General features: G+C 40.3%; 1 protein-coding gene across 17 annotated transcripts in view; it reads left to right on the plus strand.

Annotated features, from left to right (window-relative positions):
* The window catches only part of BBX (BBX high mobility group box domain containing), a 274,710-nt gene that overhangs the window by 157,112 nt on the left and 93,492 nt on the right, over positions 1-24,106 (plus strand). For all 17 annotated transcript variants that reach the window (XM_047723582.1, XM_047723591.1, XM_047723575.1 and 14 more), the window contains 2 exons: positions 17,861-18,031; positions 23,611-23,850. In XM_047723582.1, coding sequence (XP_047579538.1) covers positions 17,861-18,031; positions 23,611-23,850 — 411 coding nt within the window. The remainder of the gene's footprint in view (positions 1-17,860; positions 18,032-23,610; positions 23,851-24,106) is intronic.

The raw sequence follows: 24,106 nt of genomic DNA on the forward strand, positions 1-24,106 counted from the left end.
GGGATTGGCATAAACTGTGAGAAACACAGTGTTGGAGCAATACATAAAACAGTTGTTGCAAGTTTTTAAAGACCCACCATACTGGTAAGAAACTGTCACCAGGGTACAGCCTGTTTGAGAGCTATGAAAGCTGATTGATTATGTCTTTATCTTCCTGGTAGGAGGTGAGAAGGGGGAGTGGAGACCTATGTAGGGGAGGGGGGAAGAGGGCTGTGCACTGCAGGCTGGTCCCAGCTGGAGATACAAAGGTGAAATCGGAGCAGATGGTGGCATAGTGGGCCTTCAAGGTCATCCAGGCCAACCTTCTGATGCTAAAGGCCTTCAACAGTTTTTCTACTTCATCAGTTGCTAATTTTGTCCTTAAACAGGCCTGGTGGGAGATGGTTCTCTTTTTGTAAGGTGAAAACCAGGACTAGATGATTGGGCCTCTTGACTCCCAATCTGTTATTATTATGGTCTCAGAGTTCCTCGCTTTTCTCCATGAGAAAACACTACAAGCAAGGAAAAAAAAAAAAAGCCAGTCTGAGAAGCCTGAATATTTTATACCCCACCTGTCTCAGATTATCCTTGATCAGTTTCTTTATCAATACCAGTGCCAATTCCACTTCTGCTCTCCCATAAGCATCACTTTCTCATAGAGTCTCACCAGTTCTTCCGAAGTCAAGCCTGAAGTTTCAGAAACAGCCAGCTACCTGACTTCCTTCCATCCGTGTCATCCTTTAGACAGTGGAGACGCTACCCTAGTCTTAAATAACAGCATAGCAAGGATCTGACTAGTTCTATTCAGGAGGCTTCAACAGGCTATTTTTGCTGATGCCCAGAGTAAGAGAAGCCAGGTCAGAGCTGACCAAGTGTGCTGTGACAGGAAGCTCCCAGAACCTGGAGTTCACCCCTGGCTGTGTCAGCCATTAGTTTAAAGTGAACATTGGGACAAATTGGGGTCATCAAAGTGAAATAGGAGAATTGCTTGAATTATCCCAATGGCTTTTGTAATTGTTGAGAATCCGGGTGCTGAGAATGTCTTATTATTATATACTGTCTATTCGCTAATGGTTTGGACCACATTTGTCGCACTCTATTACATGCTGTCTGGTTCCCAAATTGTTTCATTATAATAGAGATCTTATCTCACCAGTAAGTCCTTTATTGGCCCAACTCATCTTTCATAATAAGTGTCCTCTCTTTATACTAGTCCATTAGTAGGTCCTTAAAAGGTTGACTTGGGATCAGGAGGTGTCTCTAGACCAGCCATATAAGAGCTGTAGGAGGAATCTGCCCACCTCCCAAGTACCAATTTGCTAGTTGTCAAATCTTGACAGCTGGGACAGCTCAGGAAACAGAACTTTTTTGACTTCTCAATTAGCCTTACCTTCCAGTTTGAGAAATGCTTATAATGGGATATAAATAATGTGTCTGACGTTTGCTGTTAGATTGTGATTTTTATTTTTATTTTTCAAAGATTTTATTTATTTGACAGACATATCGAGAGAGGGAACACAAGCAGAGGGAGCTGCAGAGGGAGAGGGAGAAGCAGGCTTCCCGCTGAGCAGGGAGCCCAATGTGGGGCTTGATCCCAGGACCCTGGGATCATGACCTGAGTCGAAGAAAGATGCTTAATGGCCGAGCCACCCAGGCGCTCCTTAGATTGTGATTTTTAATACGCATCAGACAATGAGGGCTTTTATCTATTTCCTAAAACCAGGGTTAGAGCATATTTTATTTATTCCAGTTGATTCTTGCCCAAACTTTTATTCTCAAACGGAATATTATTGCATGTTTTTAAAAATCCAGAGGACTTTTTTTTGGTTGTAAGTATGTTCCGAATTACTGCTTGTGCTTAAAAATCTGTACAACAAACGTGGCAAGTTGTGTGCTGCTCTGGGATTATATGGTCGATTTGTAGTGCCCTTCCCTCACATGTGTTCCTTATGGAAATAACAAGCTTTCCTAATGTCCATGAAACTATACCCTGCCTATTCTGTTCAGTGCTGGTTAGTTGAGAAATCATGTTGTTTGTTCCACCCTGTCTTTCAGAATAATTTGATGGAGATGCATGTGCTCTCCATCAATAAGCATATTTGTTTTGAAAGACACAGCATTCAAGGGCTGTCAGTCATAACGACTTCTGAGAGCACTTTAGGAGTCGTAACATCAATATTTACAAAATGCAAAGTGAAGAAAAGTATACTGAGTCACAGGTACATTTGCTTTCTTGTTCCCTGATTCTCCCCCTCCCACAGTGTCTTTAGTTGGCTAAATCCATTTGAAGGACTGTTTTGAAATATGAATGGAAATTTGGAAATTCTCTAGCTAAAGTAAATATTGAGAAGCTAATTGAATGCTAAAAAGCCTTGTAAGTGGAATTACCTTTCCTTCCATATAAATGTATTGATGAAAAACTAAAATTGGGGGCGCCTAGGTGGCTGGCTCAGTCGTTAGGTGTCTGCCTTCAGCTCAGGTCATGATCCCAGCGTTCTGGGATCGAACCCCACGTCGGGTTCCCTGAGAGGTTGAGAGCCTGCTTCTCCCTCTCCCCTTGCTTGTGTTCCCTCTCTTGCTGTCTCTCTTTCTGTCAAATAAATAAATTAAAAAATCTTAAAAAAACCAAAACACTAAAATCAGCAATATAGTTAGAATGGGAAAAACACCTGTATTTGGGGCTTAAAGTTCAGAACCTTTAGGCTTATCCTTGGTTTACCCCTTAATGGCACTGAGAAGACTATGTAAATATCTCTGAGGCTTCTCTCATTCAGCTGTAAAATGGGCATAATTATACTCATTTCTTAGTATTATAGCATATTAAATAAATTAATGTATACAGTAAAGGCTTTGTGAGTTATAAAGTGATACATAATGGGAGGTAGCATTTAAGTTATTAGCCCAGGAGGTTTTAGTAACTACCAATTTTAATTACTGGAAAATGTTTAGAATTTATTAATGAAGTGTACTCAAATTCCATGTTTGAAAGCCCTTTATTATAAAAATCAAAACAGGGGCGCCTGGGTGGCTCAGTGGGTTAAGCCTCTGCCTTCAGCTCGGGTTGTGATCCCGGGGTCCTGGGATCGAGCCCCGCATCCGGCTCTCTGCTTGGCAGGGAGCCTGCTTCCCCCTTTCTCTCTCTGCCTGACTCTCTGCCTACTTGTGATCTCTCTCTGTCAAATAAATAAAATCTTTAAAAAAAAAAATCAAAACAGAATGTTTTAGGTGTGTCAGTAAAATAATTGCCATCTCTGAAACAAAAACAAAAATAAAAAAGTGTAGGCATGATAGCCCCTGGCTAGCTCAGTCAGTGGAGCATATGACTGACTAGTCTTGGGGTGGTGAGTTCAAGCCCCACACTGGAGGTAGAGTTTACTTTAAATAAACAAACAAACAAACATAAATTAAAAAAAAAGAAAGGAACTGAATTAATGAGAAATGATCTTAGTAGAATTAAGAATCTTGCTCAGGGGAAAAAAGATACCAAATTAAAAAATTGCTTGGTTAACTCCATATTTGGATGATTACTTCTAAAATCAGCTAACACTGTAGCTTAATGATACAGAAGAGATTTTTTTTTTTTTTTAAGATTTTTATTTATTTGACAGAGAGAGATCACAAGCAGACAGAGAGGCAGGCAGAGAGAGAGGAGGAAGCAGGCTCCCCGCTGAGCAGAGAGCCCTATGCGGGGCTCCATCCCAGGACCCTGAGACCACGACCTGAGCCAAAGACAGCGGCTTAACCCACTGAGCCACCCAGGCGCCCCCCCCCCCCCTTTTTAAAGATCAGAAGAGATTTTTAAATCATTTTCCAGGTTTATATAGTTTTTTATTCTTTATAGAGGAGCTTTTGTTTACACTATAAAGCATAAACTTTGTATTTAAAATAGGATGCTCGAGGGTAAAAATTTGGCCAGCAGAGGGAGATTTACGTAAATGGGCAGTAAAAACCCCTCGAAGATGACTCAGTAAATGTGTATCTTGTCAGTAATCCCATTTTCAGACTGTGAATGAGAGAAAAACAGAAGGAAGGAGGATACAAAAACTGTCTCATACTAAAATTGATACCAAAATTTCTGGCTATTTATATTCTTACTTTGGTTTTTAAAAAGGGGAAAAAAAAACCAAATGATATACAAATAGGAACTTTCTGTGTGTGTATTAATTTTATGGAATGAAGAACTTTTAAAAACAAGTGCCATAAATTTAATACATTTTAAAAATAAAAACAAGGTTTCTGTACTTGTCACTCAGGTTTGAGTACATTCAGCCCAAACACTTTAAAGGAATATACCAGCTGAGAGGAATAGAAAGGGAATGGTAAATGTTCTGAACAAGACACTGTTAGGACTTTGAATTAGCAAATAAGAATTTTTGTATCATATATATTAAGTCAGAAAATTGGAATATATTTAAGAAGAAATTTCACCTAGTGGTGAAGCAAGTATGAAACATACGGTTTTCTTCTTAACTCTAAGCAGAAAATATAAATGTATCAAAGCTTCCTATGCATTCTAATTAACTTCTCAGCAAATGTACAGTTTGATACAACATCATTAAATTCACACATTTTAAGTAATGTTTATTAAATATGTGTTATATTCAAGGCACTATTCTGAGTATTTGGGAATTTAAAGATAAGCAACATCCTACCTCCTTGTAATGTGTAACCTAGAAAATAAGGAGTTAACTTAGTTCTAGTGTGTCAAAGTGTAAAGCAGGTAGACATTGCAGAAGCTGAGATAAGCTATTTCAATAAATACTCTGACTACTAGGATATCGATTCTTTTTTTGCTTTGGGAAAAATTAAGATTTTCGTTTTAATAACCATCAAAACAGGTTTTGTTTTATTAAGTAAAATAAATTTAGCTGTTAAGTTATTAGCCATCTTTTTAGAGTAAAGAACAGTACCTTAGGAAAAAGATTTCAAGTAGAGATAATCACAGATTATTGATTTTTTTTTTTTTTTTTTAACTAAAGACTGTTTCTGGGTTTTGTCCTTTTTTTTTCTTTTGAGTTATAATTAGAGATCAGGATGATGGAAGGCCTCCAGACCTTTTATTATTATTATTATTTTTTTTAAAGATTTTATTTATTTATTTGACAGACAGAGATCACAAGCAGGCAGAGAGGCAGGCAGAGAGAGAGGAAGGGAAGCAGGCTCCCCGCCGAGCAGAGAGCCCGATGCGGGGCTCGATCCCAGGACCCCAGGATCATGACCTGAGCCGAAGGCAGCGGCTTTAACCCACTGAGCCACCCAGGCGCCCCAAGACCTTTTATTATTTTAAAATAAAAACTAAGTCATACAAAGAAAAAAATGAATTTCTTGAACTTTGATCTTTTTTGATGAAGTGTAATACATTTACTTTTTAAGAATACATGTGATCATTCTTAAAATCTAAGGGGATGTATGTAAACTGGTGCACCGGAGATAACTCAGTGTTGGGTGATGGAGACAAGAGAACAGGGAATGGATAATTATTTCTCTCACGAGGTCACAATTATTCACTGAGTCGTTTTGGACTGTTTCTGAACAAGTGAAATTCCCAGGTGTTGCGGTTTGGCAGTTTGCATACGCTAGTTGAGTGGGTGCTAGGAATTTCTGGGATGAAGGGTCACAGAGCAGGAAGAAAGGACAGGACATGGTGAGGATGTAGAAAAGGAGCTGTGGCCATGAGGAGAGGGGGCAGAGTGGTAGACTTCGGGTAATAGACCCGGGGCTCACTCATTGAGCAAGTATTTGCTCACAACGTGCCCCGCTCAGTGTCAGGTCCTGAGATGCCATGATGAACGTTATGCCGCCTTTGTTTTCTGTTAGAGTCGGGCCACTTCCTTGTGGCTTATCAAGTACGAGTACAGTAGGGACCCCTAGGGAGTACCTCTCTCAGACTAGAAAGGACCGATAGAAACCTGAGGTGAGATCCAAGCTAAGCTCTGAAGCAGGATTGAGGCCCGCTGTGAGGAGACAGTAGAGCATATGCTGAGAGGTGAGAGTCCATGGTAAATTCTAGGTGATGGCATGTGGCTCCCTGTGGACAGAACTTTTAAGGTGATAACAGAGCAAGGACACCCAAGTCATAAAAGCAAGCAGAGACCAAGACAGAAGAGTCTTGTGTGTTAAATGAAGGAAGAAGGTTGGACTTTTTCCTGAGGACATTAAGGGACTGTTTAAAGAGATTCGTGTAGGAAGGGAACCTGAGCAGACCTTTGTGGTGTCGACAATGGAAGTCAGCGTAACTATAGTCAAGAAGACTGGACTGCTGAATCAGCATGGTGGGGATGGAGAGGTGTGCACCGCATATACAAGGCAGAAGGAGCAGAACTGTGTAAAAGGTTAGATACCTGGGCAAGAAGCCATTGCAAAGATTTGTACTTATGGTAAAGAAAAAGAGATAAGTGTACGTTTTCTGGGTATTTGTGTGAAGGGGAAGGAATGTCCAGTTCTGTGTGCCAGGCTCAAAATCAAAGATATGAGTGTGAATAAGAGTGAAGTTGAGAAGGCAGAGCCTGTGGCAGAGTTGAAATGAGTTGGAGAGCTTTCTCACAAATTAATCCTGGGGTTTGGAACCAAGAAAATTAGAAACCCAGTCAGAAGTAAAGTGCAATGTAGAGTCCATGTTAGTACAGGCAGGCCAGATCTTGGCTGCTAGGGGCATTGCTTGGAGTTAGGCAGTCTTCCTGGTTTGGTGGCTGGAGGCCAGTTTGTACCAAATGAAAGAGGATTAGCTAAAGGGAGGGAGGGGGGATTCTAAGAGGGCTTTAGCCTTAAGATGGTATATAGACTGAAGGAGAAGGTATTAACTAGAAGGAACAGTTTATCAGTAGTTCATCAAAAAAAGAAACTGAAACACTGGTGGGATAGGTCACAGTGGGATAGAAGATTAAAAAGTACATAATGAGAGTGAAAGGAGTTGACCTTGAATCTCTGCCTTAGAGAGAAGATAGAAGAAGAAAGAAACAACTTTTGTCATTGGTAGACAATTGGGAGAGTATAGAGCTTTGGGAGAATTTACACATATGAAGAAGACCCTCCTGTTAACCAGTAGGCAGAGTCATTTTCTTAGAATGGATAGAATTGTGGTGGGAAGGACAGTATGGAGAAGTGATAGAAAGCTCTTGGGGGCAGAAGTCCCAGGTTTGAATCCAGGTTCCCCCTCCAATCCTGGCAGTGGCTCAGGCATGTTGCTGAAGCTTTGTCATTCTTAATTGCTTCATGTTTTATCAAGGATTAAAGAAGTTAATTCATGTAAAGTGTTTAGCAGGTAGTAAACATTCTTAGAAGGCAATATTTTGTAGTGGTCAGGACAAGACTCTGAAGCCAGACCTCCTAAGTTCAGATACTGGCTCTACCAGTTGGATGCTAGCAGTGTGATCTTGGACATCATATAATTTATAAATACAATGCATAGCTCATTAGGTGACCAGTAAATATGTGTTCCGCTGCATTGGCAGTAAAGGAGGAGACTCTGTGAGTTTGTTCTCTTGTGATTTAGCTTTTTGCCAGTGTGGTAACTATGTCCTACCCATGTGACAAATGTGTGGGATTAAAAAAGCTTTGTTAATTTGTAAACTAGAAGAGGCAAACTGTATGTTACATGTGCTTTAGTTTTCTTATGTGTGAAGAGGAGATAATAGTACCTACGTCTTAGATTCATTGTGAGTTAAGACAGTAAGTAGGTCCTAGTTTCTGGCCCAAAGAAAGCAATGTATACAGAAGCATTATATCTATGGAAGCATTTTACATAATGCATATATATCTCATCATTACTCTTTTTTTTTTAAGATTTTATTTATTTATTTGACGTAGAGAGAGATCACAAGTAGGCAGAGAGGCAGGCAGAGAGAGGGAGGGAAGCAGGCTCCCTGCTGAGCAGAGAGCCCGATGTGGGGCTCCATCCCAGGATGCTGAGATCATGACCTGAGCTGAAGGCAGAGGCTTAACCCACTGAGCCACCCAGGCGCCCCTATCTCATTATTACTCTTATCTTCATCATCAATAGGGGTCGAGGAGAACCTGTATTTGTAATGGGACCTGTAGGTTGGGTAAGACTGGATAAGACAAGTGAGAAAGTGTTGCCGATGAGCCTGAAGATCCACCTGGGATTGGAAGCTGTGTGGTAGCATCAGATCCGGGGAGCAGCCAGCGCCCTGGGGCAGACGTAGAGAATAGATGTGGTTGGACAAGTTCAGAGTTGAGGTTTATTAGCAGACGGATTATGAAAGGAAGGAGAGCTGGTGGGCTGAAGGTACTAGGACCTGCTATTTTGAGAGAGTAATGAGAGTCACTGACAACTAACCAATGATGGAAATAAAGCTCCTAGAACATGTGTTCAGACCAGTATGAATGGCTGTTTGGTGGGGACTTCGATTTCATTGTATTTCTTACATCTCCTTGTCAATTTACCTGTTTCTGTCCTTCTGAACAGCCTTTCCTAGGTTCTTATTTTTCCTTCACTGCCTATTTCCTTTTCAAGTCTTATATCTCTTCTGCCTTTTAGCAAAATAACATAAAGACAGCGTAATTAGGAAACATGAAAGTTTTGTTTCTGTGTTTGCTTTTTTACGTATTCTCTGAGCATCTACTCCCATCTAGCATGGGGACATTTGCTGTGACGGATCTGGAAAAAAGCATCTGGCGTGTTCATTATGCTTAAGAGTCTTTGTGGGAGGAATTCACATGAAATCATTATGTGTATATTGTACAGAAAAATGTTAATTGTTATACAGTCAAGTGTCAAAAAATATGGCACAGCCATTAAGTGTGTGTGATCAAAAAGATGCTTAGGAAGGAAAGAGACGAGCTGAATGAAGTAAAGAAAGGTTTTCAGGAATGGAAATTCAGAGAGGCTTGTGGAGAAGGGTGTGGTATAGAGTACAGGTGCAGGCCTGGGAAAGCAGAAGCACAGGGCAGGTGTGATAAACCCAACAGATGCCTGCTAGCAGGAGAGCAGAGGTGGGTGGTGAGCTGAACGGGAAGTAAGGCTGAACACTTACAACGTATAGCTCCAGGTGGTCAATAAATATGTGTTCGGCTGCTCTGAGAATCAATGGGGAGAGACTCCCATGAGCTTGTCCTCTTGCGCTTTAGGTTTTTGTCAATGGGATAATTATGTCCTAACTATGTAATAAGTACATAGAAAAAATGATTAATTTAGAAACTAAAAGAAGGTGAATGCATCATGCTAGGTCTGTTGAAAAATAGGAATTTGGTGACTTTCTAAATAAAATGTAAACGTCAACATAAAATTACAGGAAAACAGAGAGGTGGGCTGTTTGAAGGATATGGGGGAGAACGTGTTAGCCTGTTAATGAATTCTGTATGTAAACAGTCTTTTCTTCCTAAGCCTCCCATCTTGGTGCTTCATCTCTTTCAAGATAGCTGTTGTCTCTCTCTGTAGCCTAGAGCAGCATGCATTTGGAAAACCATGTTAAATTAAGCTCTCCTAAGACTAAATGTCAGGGAGCATAAGTATTAGAGATCTTAAAATACATATGCCTTCATGAAGTAAGGGCACAGGGACCATCACTACCAGTACAGCTAAGCCCTTCTTTGAATAGTGGGTGCCTTATTAGTATTCATGAAGAGCGTATAGATAACATCTTGACAGAGTTAAAGTTTCAAGCTGAAGAGCTACTGCTTTTCAATAAAGAGCGCATTTAAAGACACTCTTTGCATGAATAGTGACTGAATTGCTTCTAAAAGGGAGAGTATTACTTTATTGAGTGAGATGTTTTTCATTTAATCTGTCTACAGTTTAGAATTGTCATTAGAATTACAATAAATAATAAAGATTAGCACATGTAAGGCTTTTATCTTCAGAAAATTTTAGAGTTAATCTGATTTGTTACCGGAGTCGTCAGCATATGTATGCCCTTTGCTTTTCTACTGTGAACCCTGATAGTGTTCACTTTACAGCCCTTTTGGTATATCCATGGCCCGGAGAACAAATAGCCAATGGGCATGCCCAAAGGCTTTACCTTAGAGCCCCCTTTCCTCTGTAAGTGTTTGAGCTCTTGAGTTAGGCCTCCCCATTCTATTGTGAGCTATTCAGATTCTCACTACGTGATTCTAGGCAAGTTACTTAACCCTCAGCTTCTTCAACTGGGATATAGTAGTAGCTGCCTCAGAAGGTTCTGGTGAGGATCCGATCAGATGATGAATATTAAGGCATAGCAAATACTATTTAATAAACATTAGCTGTGTATTAGTATTGTTTTAAAGATCAGCCATAGGAACCCATCATTCCAGGAAGCTGTTACATGTGGTGTAAAGTCTTAGGTGAGGAAGTGACAGGCTGTGTCCTAGGCTCAGTGCTGCACCCTGGGACAGAAAAGGAAGAAACCATGGCATCTCCCTTCCAGAAGTTCGCAGTCTGGGGAAGCTTGGCATAGATAAAACTAACTGTAAAACACTGGTAGTGCTTGACCTAATACGATATCAAGTATGGTCAAAGAGCACAAGGTGATGAATTTTTATTTAGGTTTTATAGAAAGCTGTAGAGAGGAAGGAATATGTGACCTGGGCCTTGGAGGATGAGAAGAACTTTGACAGAAAATGGGAGAATGTTAGGGTGAGCTAGGCTTCAAAGCCGGGGTGTTTGCCAGCTGCTCTGTCAGCAGGACCCTGGCGGAAGGATAGAAGCAAGGTGTGTCTTTAAAGCAGCAGGACTCCCTGGCAGGAAGATTTTAAGCAGGTCAGTCTAATTTGTGTGGAATTCTAGAGCTACCTCTTTGTCACTGTTTCCTGGGGTGGTTTTTCCTCTTCTCTGCAGACTTGAGAAAATGAAGTGTTGCAGTTTTAATGGGACCCAGGAGAGGCCTTACTTGTGGTTCGAATGTGTGGTGTCTAACAGTGGATTTCATGGGCCGCTCTTACCTTCCCCTGTCTCACTGGGTCTGAGTTTTCCTTAATATGATTTGGATGGGATTTTATTGGACATTTAGGAAACAGCTTAAAATACCCCTGTGGCAGCATTAAATTCATACAGTGTTTTAAAGGCTGAAGTGTACTGACTGCCGACGTTGTAAGACAAGATGATAGAAAGTCTGAGAGGATCTTACTTACAAAATTTATGACGGTGCTAAGGAACTGTTTCTGACTATATATCACTCAGACAAAGGAAAGGAAACTTTCTTTTTCAGTTTCTGAGTCTGGGGAATTCTATCATCTGGGAAGCACATGGACCATGGTTAAATGGGGAGACATGTGTTCTCTTTTGAACAGCATCTTCAGCTGAATTTCAGCAAGTGGATGCTGCCACTTAAAATCCCATACTCCCTCTAAAAGGCTTGTGGGAAGAGGAAGGATTTACTAACACAGAATGAGAACTTTCTGGGCACCAGGTTCTGTGCTGGGTATTATGTATATAGAGTGTTATCACAGTAGAGCTGTTACTATTTTAACATAGGAGGAAATACCATCTAGATTAATAACTTCACAAGTAGTTAGCAGTAGACGTGGGATTCTAAATGAGGCCTGCCATGTTCCATAATTTTCTTTTGTTAAATGTGGTGTTTGGTTTGTACTGTTTCTTCTGTGGTATTTTTTTTCTTTAAACTTCTCATGAAGTTTAACCTCAAAAAGTTTTCATGAATGGGCTTGCTTTCGAATGCAGTTAAATGAAATTGTTTTCCTAATTTATCACCAAGTTGACTTGTATTTAGTTCAGAACAATGGTTATCTAATTAGAGTCACTCATCCTGGCAGAGGAAAGACCCACATAGATTGGTTTGTTGTCACAAGATAAATAAATATTCAGTATTTTGGATAGGGACCTTCAGCTTCTATCACTTGATAATGTTAGCAGCATAATTTGAAGATACTGAGTCTTTCAGAGTCCACTGATAGGTAAATAACCTCATTTCAGGTATTCTGGAGTTGCAGTGCAGAATGGATGACCCCTTTTGAATACGTCAGCCAGTTCTTCATTTATTGCATATATATTATTAGCTTGATTTGCCCTTGGTCAAGGGCGAGAAGCCAAACTTTATAATATGTGGGGCTTTTAGGAGCAAAATAATCACAAATGTAAGCCCCTGTGACTATCAAAAATTAGCAATCTTCCCTCTTCCTTATTGTTGAAATAAGAGGAGTGATGGGTTTAAGTCTCAAAAATTCTGCCGCCTTTACTCTTCTTTTTCTTCTTTTCTTTCATTCTTCTTTCTTAGTTTCTAATTACTTCTGAGTGATAATCAGGAGGACCATTCCCCCCAGCTCTTACTTTCTCTCAACAGTGTGAAAACTGATCTGTAAGGAATTAAAAAGTAATTAGATAACTATAAATTATTAAAGTATCCAGTTTATAGTTTGAGGTATTTCATGCCCAATACATCAGTTATACTTTTCTTCTCTGAAGTACATTATGTCCAATTCACTTGTGCACTTTTTCATCTTTAATTTATGCTAAAAAGATTTCTTTCACTTTTACTTTGTTCTAGATGCCGCTGTGGGGGTGTTGGTCTTATTTCTTACACAGCTCAGGGCGCTCAGTGGTTCTCACGCACCACATGCCACCTTGGCCCGTGTGTCATAGTTACATGTAGTTCACCCCCCCCCTTTGTTTCCTACTCAGGAAAGAATGTCTAAATTCAGGGGAATGAGAGAGATGGGGATTCATTTTGAAGCCGTTCGAGTGTTTAAAAACATCACCATTATTTAGTGCAGGGATTCATATGATTGCTTGTAACAACCGTGACGACTAACTGATCTTGATGTTCTGGTGAGCCAGGATGTTTCTGAGCATATAAAGGTAAATAATGAGGGATTATAAAGGGGAAAAAAAAAAGGCCTAGTGACAGAGGTAGGATATACCCTAATAATGGTAATTCAAGGGAAAATGTGTTATCATTAGCAATTTAAAGTCTAGTGATTTCTGGGAGGAAGAGATCAGTTTGGAGGGTTATCAGTGAAGACACACAGTATTTGTAGTGGCTACATGTCACCTACATGGGAAAGAAATCATATGTGAATGTAATTATTCTGAACCCCAAAGCCACATATATATACACCATTCATTAATTTTATTCTTGATATTTTGTTTTCTCTTTGAATATTAAAATTTTATACACATACATACATAAAGGCACATACACTTAAACGCATTCATACATAATTAAATAGCATAGTCAAAATCCTTGAGACTAAAAGGTATCAATCACTTTGACCTCTCCAGTTGGTATAGCTGCTTGGCTTACAGTTTTCAGTTGGTTTCTTTTACTATTTTAAAAACGTGTAACCTAAACAAAGATAGGATCACAAGGTTGGAGTAGGATGATTCTGAGTTGACCTCCTCCCATGGATACACCCACACTACAACTGTATATGGAATGACTCTCTCTGAAGACTCTTCCTGAAGACTAGCAGAACAGCTCTGCTATTCTAAAAAGAAAAATCCACTCTGAGAAGGACAGGCAGTGTAGAGATACAGTAGGGATATTCCTAACACAGAGATTCTTCCTGAGGAGCAAGAAGGTCCAGCCCCACACTGGGCAACCGCTCGTCCTGGGAACTGCCCTGGGAAGACAGGCTCTAACATGTGGCTTTAGAAGTCAGCAGGGCTCAACTGTAGGTAAGCGGAGGGCTAAGGAAAACTGGGACTCTGCTGTTAAGAGCTCATGCACAAACTCACTTGCTCCAAGACCCTGTTAGGGAGGCAGGGGTTTGGAAAATACCAGGGCCATCCATGAAGGATAGATTTGTTGACTACTTTTAGAGTGTGTGCCAAAGCGACAAGGATTGGTAGGAAATTTCTCTGGGAATGGAAGCACTGGAGGGCCCCATTTTTCTTTCTTTCTACCTAGCAGGTCTGTCTCTTGTGCAGCTATTTCTGATATTCTCCATCTATGTTGGCAAGCACTATTCAAGCCCCCACCCCCCATCCTGCATTCCTCTGCAGATTCACCCTAGCAGGCATCCCTCCAAAGCAGCTCCTGCCCTGATGAGCAGCCTTGGCTGGGACTGGCAATTCTGCAAAGTGGCACCCATTCTGCCCCCCACAGGCAGCTCCTGTCCCAGCAAGAAACTTTGTCCAGGACTGGCATCTCTGTCCAACGGATCCTACCTCACCGCTTTCAGCAAAAGGCCTTGGCAGAGACCTCTATCTGTGTCCCATCCCCTGCCCTGCTGCACCCAATGTACAGCCTCAGCATGGATCAAAACCCCCACCAAGCAGCTGCCACTCAGGGAGACAGGCATTCCCCCGCACCAGCATGCTGCAGCAGTCGGGCCAAGTCTCACAGCCAGCCACACCAGGCGCTAGCCCTACCCACTGGCATAGCCGTGGTCAGGCTTGTCAGTCATCTGTACTGGGGTCAGGGCCCACCCACTAGTGTGATCATAGTAGTCATGGCAGGGCATGGCAGCCAGCCAGGCTGGGGACTAGCCCCTTCTGCCAGCTATCACAGCCTAGCCACTCCAGGAGGGTATACACTGCCCACTCAGAGAACACCCCTGGAACACTTGGGCCTGGTGACTAGGGGGGTATTGCACTTCTGGGTCCCATAGGAAACTTTCTGTATAAGGTCACTCCTTTAAGACCAGGGGACTGAAGTGACCTATGGATAACACATACAAACAAACACAGAAAGTCAAGCAAAGGTATATGCTCCAAATGAAAGACAGAACCTCAGAAAGAGAACTAAATGAAACAGAGATAAGCAGTGTGCCTGGTAAATAATAGTTTATAATAATGGTCATAAAGGTGTTCAACAGACTTGGGAGAAAAATGAGTGAACCCAGTAAAAACTTCAACAAAGAGAAAAAAATATATAAAAAAAGAACCAATTAGAGCTGAATATAGTAACTGGATTGAAAAATATACTGGAGGGAATCAATAGCAGATTAGATGATGCAGAAGAACAGATCAGTGATCTGAAAGACAGGTTAGTGGAAATCACTCCAGCTGAATAGCAAAATGAAAAAAAATTTAAAATAAGGGTGGTTTAAGGGACCTTTGGAACAATATCAGGCATACTAACATTCCCATTATAGGGGTCCCAGAGGAGAAGAGAGAAATAGGCAGAAAACTTATTTGAAGAAATAAGAGCTGAAAACCTCACCAGCCTGGAGAAGGAAACAGACACCCATGTCTAGGAATCATAGAAAGCCCCCACCAGATGCATTCAAAGAGGTCCATACCAGACACATCATAATTAAAATGTCAAAAATCAAAGATAAAGAGAATCTTAAAAGCAGCAAAAGAAAAGCAGCTAGTTACATAGGGTGCTCCTGTAAGACCATCAGCTGATTTTTCAGTAGAATAATTTGCAGGCCAGAAAGGGAGTAGCATGATAGATTCAAAGGGTTGAAAGGAAGAAGCTACAATGAAGAATAACCTACCTGGCAAGATTATTCAGAATTGAAGGAAAGGTAAAGTTTCTCAGACAGAAATTAAAGGAGTTCATAAGCACTAAACCAGCCTTAGTAAGAAATGTCAAAGGGACTTTTTTTAATGGAAAAGAAAAGGCCGTAAATAAATGTTTTATCTCATAAAATATTGGGACCCTCATATAGGTTTAGTTGCCACTCATGCAGCTCATCCTGAAGTGATTTATAAGCCACAAAAATAACTGCTTCCTCTTCTATCTATATAGCATTGGTATTTTTGGAAATTGGGTTGCCTGTGCCAAGTTTTATTTGTAGATAGAATGAGAACTGTTAAATGATCTATCAGTTCACAAGAAATCTTTGTTCCTTTATTAAGAGCATACCAGATAACTAATTCTCTATAGAGTTTTCAGTAACTTATACTTTTGAGGTAGCATACACTTATTACAGATACTCAGAAGTTTCCTTCTAAAAAGACCATAGGAACATGTTTTTCTTTGCTCTCCCTCCTTCCTTTGACTGGACATAGCATTTGATAAATTGATGAGGATTTTTATCAAAATGAAGACTTAAAAATTTTCTTATTAACATGATTTTACTCAGCACAAGAAATAATCTGGATGTTTATCAATAATGAAATGATTGAGTATATTGCATTATACATTTTTTTTTTGGAATATACCATGGTTATTACAAAATGGGAACAGTCAAGGTGGGTTGACTTAGATGAGCATGATCTATGCAAATTAAAATTTCTAAATGGCTATGTTTACTGGTATATTTATATATAAAAAAAGACACAGAGTGATACAGTCCTTAAGGATATTTTAAAATTAGTCAAAGGAAAGGCAAACAGGTTAGAGGGGCATGATTATTAACAGAAGAGAATTCAGAAATGGTTGTATACAGATATAGTAATTTAGTGTAGGATAAAAGTGTCATTTCAAAGGAGTGGAAGAAAGCTGGATTATTTAATAAATAACTCTGGCAGAATTTGGCTAGTTATTTGGGTAAAAAAGTATAAGGCAGACCCTTATCTCCTTTATCAGAATCCCTATCTCCTGAGTTACAGATTGATCAAATATTAAAATTATTTTTTATAATGAAGTCATGCAGGTTCTGGAAGGAGTTGTTTGAGATTTTTTAAAATTTAGAAATGAGGAAGACCTAAGCATGACCCTAAATCCATAAACGGTGAAGGACAGAGGATAAATTTGCCTGTGCCGTATTGTTTTAAAGGCTTCTGAACTGGATGAATCTAGAAACTTTATGAAATCCTAGTTTTAGCAACATGGCATAACAAATTTATTGATACCACTTTGCAAGCATTTGGACCAGTTCACACTTAAACTGACCCAAAAGGCTACTGTTGTGTGATTTCAGCAACTGTGTTTGTGTTTATAACTGTCCGTGTGAGCCATTCAGTAAATCGATAACATTATTTGAATGTTGGCATGAGTATGTATAAACAATGATTTGTACATTATTACTTAAAATGAATGAATGAGAACTATTAAGCTAGGAAAATACCTGAGGGAATGCATATACGATACTGACGTGTAGTTTACCTCTAGGCTGTGGGGCTAGTATGATGGAGAATATGAACCTCATTTTGTGCTATGTTCACCTTCATAAACTATGAATGTGTATTGTTTTTATCATTGAGAAAAAGCTTTTTTTTTTTTTTTTAATTTTTTTTTTTTTTAAGTCACCTAAAAGTAACATAGAATTTGGGGCTTCAGAAGATTTTCTCACATCCATAGGCTGGCGACTGCTTAGCTGTTTGAGCCAGCCACCTCTCAAGGGAAGAGCAACAGCAAAAAGCCTGGGAGCAAAACTTTGTTACCAGATTCTGGTGCCCATGAGATGGAGAGGTGCAGGAATGCCTGTGATTTGTTGTATCACGGATGGGTGCAGAGGGTGCTTGCTCATCTTGCTAGGTGACCTTACGTGACTTCATGCGCTGGGTCCTTGGAAGCTGCACGCTCTTAGTTTTTAAAAATCGTGTGTCTTGTGAAATGGTTTTTTAAAAATCCAAAACATTTGACTCTTACAAAGTATTCATTTTATTTAATAATGCTCCAAGCTCAGATTTATCATAGTGTAGAATGCGAAATTCATGTAAATTACTGTAATAAAAGAGGAGCCATTGGAGAATGTATGGAGGGCCACCTCTGGGAGTGCCTGTTCTCTGGGCACCGTCTCTTCACGTTCTTCTGATGCACCACTTTGAGCAGCCCTACCCTGAGTCAGTGTGAACAGGTGACAGTAACTTGTAATCCTCCTGCTGCTTTGTTTGGGTTTTGAGTTCTGAAGTTATGGAGTGGAAGGAAGTAGATTTCATAAAAGGCAAATTTTATTAGCTCCATTTAGCCAAGTGAAATGAATGTTTGATTATGTACTTAGAATTCGTACTGAATCCAGTAAATGCCTGAGCTGGTAGATACTTTAGTCATTAAAACTGTAATCCAATTAAAGCTAAGGAAGCTAAATAAACAAATTTTAATCAAATTTACTTTGATTTCTCTCTGTTTCTCCCTTTTTTCCCTTACCACAGGTCACAGTAATGAAAGGCAGTAATAGAAATAAAGATCATTCAGCAGAAGGAGAAAGGGCTGGAAAACGACCAAAACGAAAGTGTCTTCAGTGGCACCCACTGCTAGCAAAGAAACTGCTGGACTTTTCAGAAGAGGAGGAGGAGGAAGACGAAGAGGAGGATATTGATAAGGTAATTCTTCTGTTTAATAGAGAAGTTTTGACTGTTCATTCCAGAAATGACAGTGATCAGGGGTGGTGAGAATGATGCATTTCTAAAAGTCTGTGTAACTTGAATCCTATTGAACTACTCGGTTTACTTTTTACTGCAGATATCAGTGACTCCCTGAAGTATCTGTACTTCCTAGTAGTTGAGAGAGAAACAGAGCTGTCTTTGATAGTCTTTCTGTCAATTAGCTAATGATTTTCAGGTAATAACTGTAATACTCAAATGCAGAGGAGATGGGGGGAATTCATAAAATTTGTTGTGCTCCCCTGGCACCCACCCCATGGCTCCTCTGGCTTCTCCCTCCACTTCAGTCTAACCTTGAAGGCAGCCTCAGAGCTGCCAGGCCCTCACCTCTGCCTCAGCCTTCATGGCATTTGGCATTCCTCACCCCTACCAAGCCTCCTTGGTCATTCGGTTTTCCACATCCCCCTTTCTCTTCTCATGCTTGAGCCAGTTCTTACTCAGAAAGTCGCACAACCAGGCAGGTGACGTTAGAAAGCCACACATTCCTCCAAGTCTTGGCATAAGTGGTTCCTCCTCCGCCCCATTCAGCCTTCAGGACAAGGACTACTGCCCCAAGAGATGGGACCTTCTCATCTCAGGTATCTCTCCCACCCAGTGCATTCCAAGTTCAGGGGTTTTCTTCCTGGCATTTACCATTTACCTTGTATTTAGCTGTGTACTTGTGTATGTCTGTCTTGCCAGACTAGAATGTAAGCCGGGGAAGAGCAAAGTCTTGACCCGAATGTTCTCCTGTTTGACCTGGTGCCTGGCACAGAGCAGGTTTTGAATAGATGTATGGTCATTAGAAGAATCAGTGAGTACATATTTTGTGTCACTATAACTTTTATAAACATGATTTAGTGTTCTTCAGGCCTTTGACATCCATTCAGTCTTTTGTTCTAGGCTTGGGTCAGCTTCCAAGAAACCATGTTTTCTGCTTTTCCTGTTTCTCAGACATCTTACCTGGATACCCTTTATGGTCTCTCTCACTGAGCTTTTCCTACTCTTTTACATAGAAAATGGAGGCCGCCTGAAGTGACTCCTTCAGCTTCCTCTGCTCACCCACACACTTGCTTCACTTCTTGCCCATCTTTTCCTCCTCCTTTCCTTTTCTAGAGAAAGCAGTGTTATTAATTCTGTGTGAGGAAACTGCCAAGTTTATCCCGATCTGGTCATTCTGACACAGTGTCGGTCCTGTGGTCCTTGAGGCGGTCTCCTGCTTTACTCCTCCCGCAGCAGGCACTCCTCTGTCTGTCCCAGGATCTCTGTTTTCTCTCCCAGCTGCAGCTTCCTAGCTTCTTTCAGCTGATGCCCCTCCATGATTCTGCCCTCAGGTATTGGTGTTCCCTGGGCTTCTTAATTTCTCGCGCCGTCTGAACCTTTGTCTTAAACCCTGCACTTGTGGTTTCAACTATATACTTGATATCTCCACTTAGATCTTAGGTCAGAGCCTCAGTTCATATGTGTTCAGAATGAAGCTTTGAAGTGCACCTTCCTGCGTCTTCCCTCAGTAAGTGGGGACCCCCAGCTTTCATGTTGGTCACACCAGAAGCCTGGTCTCTCTCCTTTTGCTCAGGTGTCCTATCCGGCTATCAGAAGATTCTCAGCCGTGCCTCCTGCATGTGTTCTCAGCTTGACTTCTCCTTAGCAAGGCCACCATGGCCTCATTGGTCCACGCCACCACCGTTTCTGGTGCAGCTCAGTGTGTACTGCCTCTGCCTGCTTCTGCTTTTGCCCTTCCACAGTCTCTTCCCAGCAGAGCAGCCAGAGGGATCCTTGCCAAATGAAAGGCTGTCTGTGCCACTCTTCTGCTTTATGGCTCTACCTGCACCACCTAGAAGAGTGCCTCATCCCTGTCAGCGGCCCAATAAACAGTTAAAAAGAGAAAGAATGAAGTGATTGAATTCCCTTCTTTCTCCGTCCACACGTGGTGATCTCATCCACTTTCCTAGTCTTGCCTCCTTGTATTCATACCTCAGTTCATTTCCCAACGAAGACTTCTCTGATGACAGCCACCTTGAATTTAGGCTCTCTGGTACAAATTGTTCTGCTCTCCACTTGATCTCATCTCTCTCATTGGAGAAAAAACATTCTCTGTTGTGTATGAAGGGGTCTTGCCACTGAAGCTAAAAACACTCTTACTTTTTTTTTTTTTTTTAAATATATAGATTTACTTATTTGTTCTAGAGTAGAGGGGATGGGCTGAAGGAGATGGAGAGAGAGTCTTAATCAGACTTCACACTGAGCAAGGAGCCCAACTGAGGGCTCTATCCCATGACCTCGATATCAAGACCTGAGCTGAAAACAAGTGTCAGATGCTCAACTGACTTGCCCACCCAGGCACCCCAGCACTCTTCCTTTTTTAACTATTAAGTCCAGTTGCACACCAACTCTCTTGGTTCTATGTCATAAATAAGTATTCTTTCTGTTCTCACTTTCCCATTCTCTTCATTATGGCCTTGATTCAGCCCTGTCTCCTTTCTTACCTGGACAGCTGGAATAGTCTCTTAAATGGTTCCTCTGGTTTGGTTTGCTTACACTTTTGGTATTATAATTCATGTTCTATTCTGTTGACAGGAGTTATCTTAAAATACAGAACTTGAAATGTCTTTCCTATGCTTACAACCACTCATGGCTCTCCATTGTATCTAGCTGTGGTTTCCATACCCTGGTCTGGTATTAGTGTTGATTTGTTACAAGGTAGTATTTGGCCACTGGTGAAAGAAAAATTGAAGTCTAGATAGTTTTTCACTTTTATTTAATTTTATTTATTCATTTGCTTATTTACTTTTTGGTTAGTTAATTTAATGAAATAATTTTCACAATAAGTAGTAATTCCAAACATTTTTAAAAAGATTTTATTTATTTTAGGGGCACCTGGGTGGCTCAGTGGGTTAAAGCCTCTGCCTTCGGCCCAGGTCATGATCTCAGGGTCCTGGGATCGAGCCCCATATTGGGCTCTCTGCTCAGCGGGGTGTCTGCTTCCCCCTCTCTCTCCGCCCGCGTCTTCCTACTTGTGATCTCTCTCTCTCTCTCTGTCAAATAAATAAATAATATATTAAAAAAAAAAAAGATTTATTTTAGAGAGCAAGCACAAGCTGGGGGAGGGGTGGAGGAAGAGGGAGAAGCTGAGTCCTTGCTGAGCAGAGGCTTGACTTGAAGCTAGATCCCAGGACTGACCCCGGGATCATGAAACTGAGCCAAAGTCAGACACTTAACCCACTGAGTCACTCAGATGTCCTGAAAACTTTTTTTTTTTTTTAATGTTCGTATTTGGCAAAATTATCTGTGGTAAAATATGATAACCTATGTTGTCCCAAGATTTTTTTTTTTAAAACAGTCTGTAGCTACTCATAGGATTAAAAGTATGATTTTTTTTTTTTTTTAAATAAGAGCACATTCTTCATAAAGTACATCCATACCTACTTCTACAACCACATGTCCTGGATCTGTGTTCTAATGTTAGATGTACCAGTGCTACTGAACTGTTTATCAGTTAGTAGTCATAGAGCCTTAATCCTTTCTAGTTTTTTTGTATCTCCCTATTGCCCACCTGACACATTCTGATTCATCTTCCAGAATTTAGCTCAGACAGCACATTTTCTAGGGAGACTTCAGTGTACTCTCATCCAACCACTGGTGCTTCATTATCACACTGGTTCCTTGTAATCATCATCGTACTGCTTTTTAATTCATTCGCTTTTATATCTTTCTTCCCTCGCCAAACAGTAAGCTTCTTGGTCCAGGATCTTGTCTTATTTATCTTTTTTTTCCAGCTCTTGGCTTGAGTTTTATAATTTAGTAATGGAATCAAAAGTTATTCTTTTCTGAAGGGAAACTATAATTAATTCCTCAACCTACATAATATACTTTTTATGCCTTGATTTTTCTATAGCATTCTTAGATTCAGAATGCTAAATAAATAATCCCCCCAAATGCAAATCATTGCTAATAGTTGTGGACATAATGGGGAAGCTGAATCTATAGCCTTCATGCCCAATAGTGATCTCCCATGTATTTCCAAATCATAATAGCTATGACTTCAAGATTGTTCCACTGTACTGTTTTGTTTGAAGATAATGAATGGTTAATTAAGTGTATTTATAATACTTAATTTAAACTTAAGAGACCTTTTAAACATACCCAATTGGATTAAGCTAGTGATTTGTCCTCAAGTGTCTGTAGCAGTTGCCCAGTAAACATGTGATTGCCTTAGAGTAGTGGTTCTCAGAGTGTGATCTTCAGACCAGCAGCATCAGCATCACCTGGGAACTTGTTAGAAATACAAAATCTCAAGCAAGGCCCACTCCAGGCCTACAGAATTGGAAACTCTGGGAATGGGTCATAACAATCTCTGTTTTAACAAGACCTCCAGGGATTCCACTGCCCACTCAAGTTGAAGAACTTAGGCTCTACTATATAATGCAGACTAACAACTACTAACAATTGCAGACTAACAATTATTAACAACTAAAAACCAATCCTTGATTTTAACCGTGAAATAAGAAATTAAAGAGATTCTTTTAATAAGCCTTCTGGACTTCTGTTCACGGTTGCACTGTTTCCAAGAAATAGCACAGGATCATATTTTCGCTTTAGAAGATATTTAACAATCCTAATATATCCTGAGATTTGGTGATCAGGGGTATCTGCAGCCATGTGCAGGAAGTAGTGTAGGGGATCAGAAGCAGAAAGCTTACGCTATAGGTTAGGACACTGGAAATGACGATTACACAGATGGAATGGTTAGGTTTAGCACTTTGTAGGAGTTCTTGAGGACCTCGAGTTGAATGAAATGCTTAGGAAAAGGGAGGATTCAGAATCGATTTTGAAGGTTTAAGCCTGGGTGAATTTATTCCTCTCATCATAGCATTTCAGTAAACAAGAAAGGTTGATATTTACAAGCTTGAGTATTTACTACATAGTTCCTCCTTCAAATAATGTTAAATGTCTATTTTGATTTTTATAGTAGGAGGTTCTACTTGCGGTGTGCATAAAACATTGAATAGTCTGTATTAAATTTTTATTACCTACTTTCATGTTAAACATTTTCATATTACAAACTATAGAAAAGCACTTTCCAATGAGGAGAAACAGCTGATATTCATGTATTTTTTTGTGAATGTTGTTGTTGTTCCTGAGACCCATATATCACAGAATGGGTTTCTATATTTATTGAGCAGTTAAGTAATGATGTTATATATATACCAGACATTGAGCTAGATGCTGTGGTTGTAAAGGTAAAAGAGCTTTTGTCCTCAAAGAACTCACTGGTTAGTGAGGGGAAAAAATGTAAGCAGTCATAACATAATAATATATGCTATAATAGAGACATGCACAGGTTGCTATAGAAACTAAGCAGAATACATTGTAAGTTGGTTACCAACCACTAATAGTGGTTGTTGATTATTTTCTTTTCCAATTTGGAAGTTGTTTAGATGGAGCTAAGAAAAAACACAATTTGAAAACCAAAACTAACTGTTAAAGCAAAACTGTCCAGGATTTGTTAAACATCTGGCTTTTGTTTTGGTTGGTAATAGGTTCAACTTCTTGGGGCCGATGGCCTAGAGCAAGATGTTGGTGAGACTGATGATGAATCACCAGAACAGCGAGCCCGGAGACCAATGAATGCATTTCTCTTGTTTTGCAAACGTCATCGCTCCCTTGTACGTCAGGAACACCCCAGGCTTGATAACCGAGGTGCTACCAAGATACTGGCTGATTGGTGGGCTGTTCTAGATCCAAAGGAAAAGCAGAAATACACAGACATGGCCAAGGAGGTAGGTTACAATGACAAGGTTTTATGTTGGCTGTGAGCAAGCAATCCCATACTTCCAGTCTTCAGATATGGAGTCCTTACTGAAGGTGTAACAGCGCAAAGGTGAATCCTGGGATAAATCAAGTGTTAACCTGAAAACGTAAGAGCTTTGTTCCTATTCCTGAATTCCAAGTCCACCTTCCAGATGCTGGTGGAGGTGCCAAGAGCAATCAGTTGCCAGGTTTTTTCACTGTGTATACTCTACAGATTGATGTAAG

This window comes from Lutra lutra, chromosome 1 (assembly GCF_902655055.1).
Source record: "Lutra lutra chromosome 1, mLutLut1.2, whole genome shotgun sequence".
Lineage (NCBI taxonomy): Eukaryota > Metazoa > Chordata > Mammalia > Carnivora > Mustelidae > Lutra > Lutra lutra.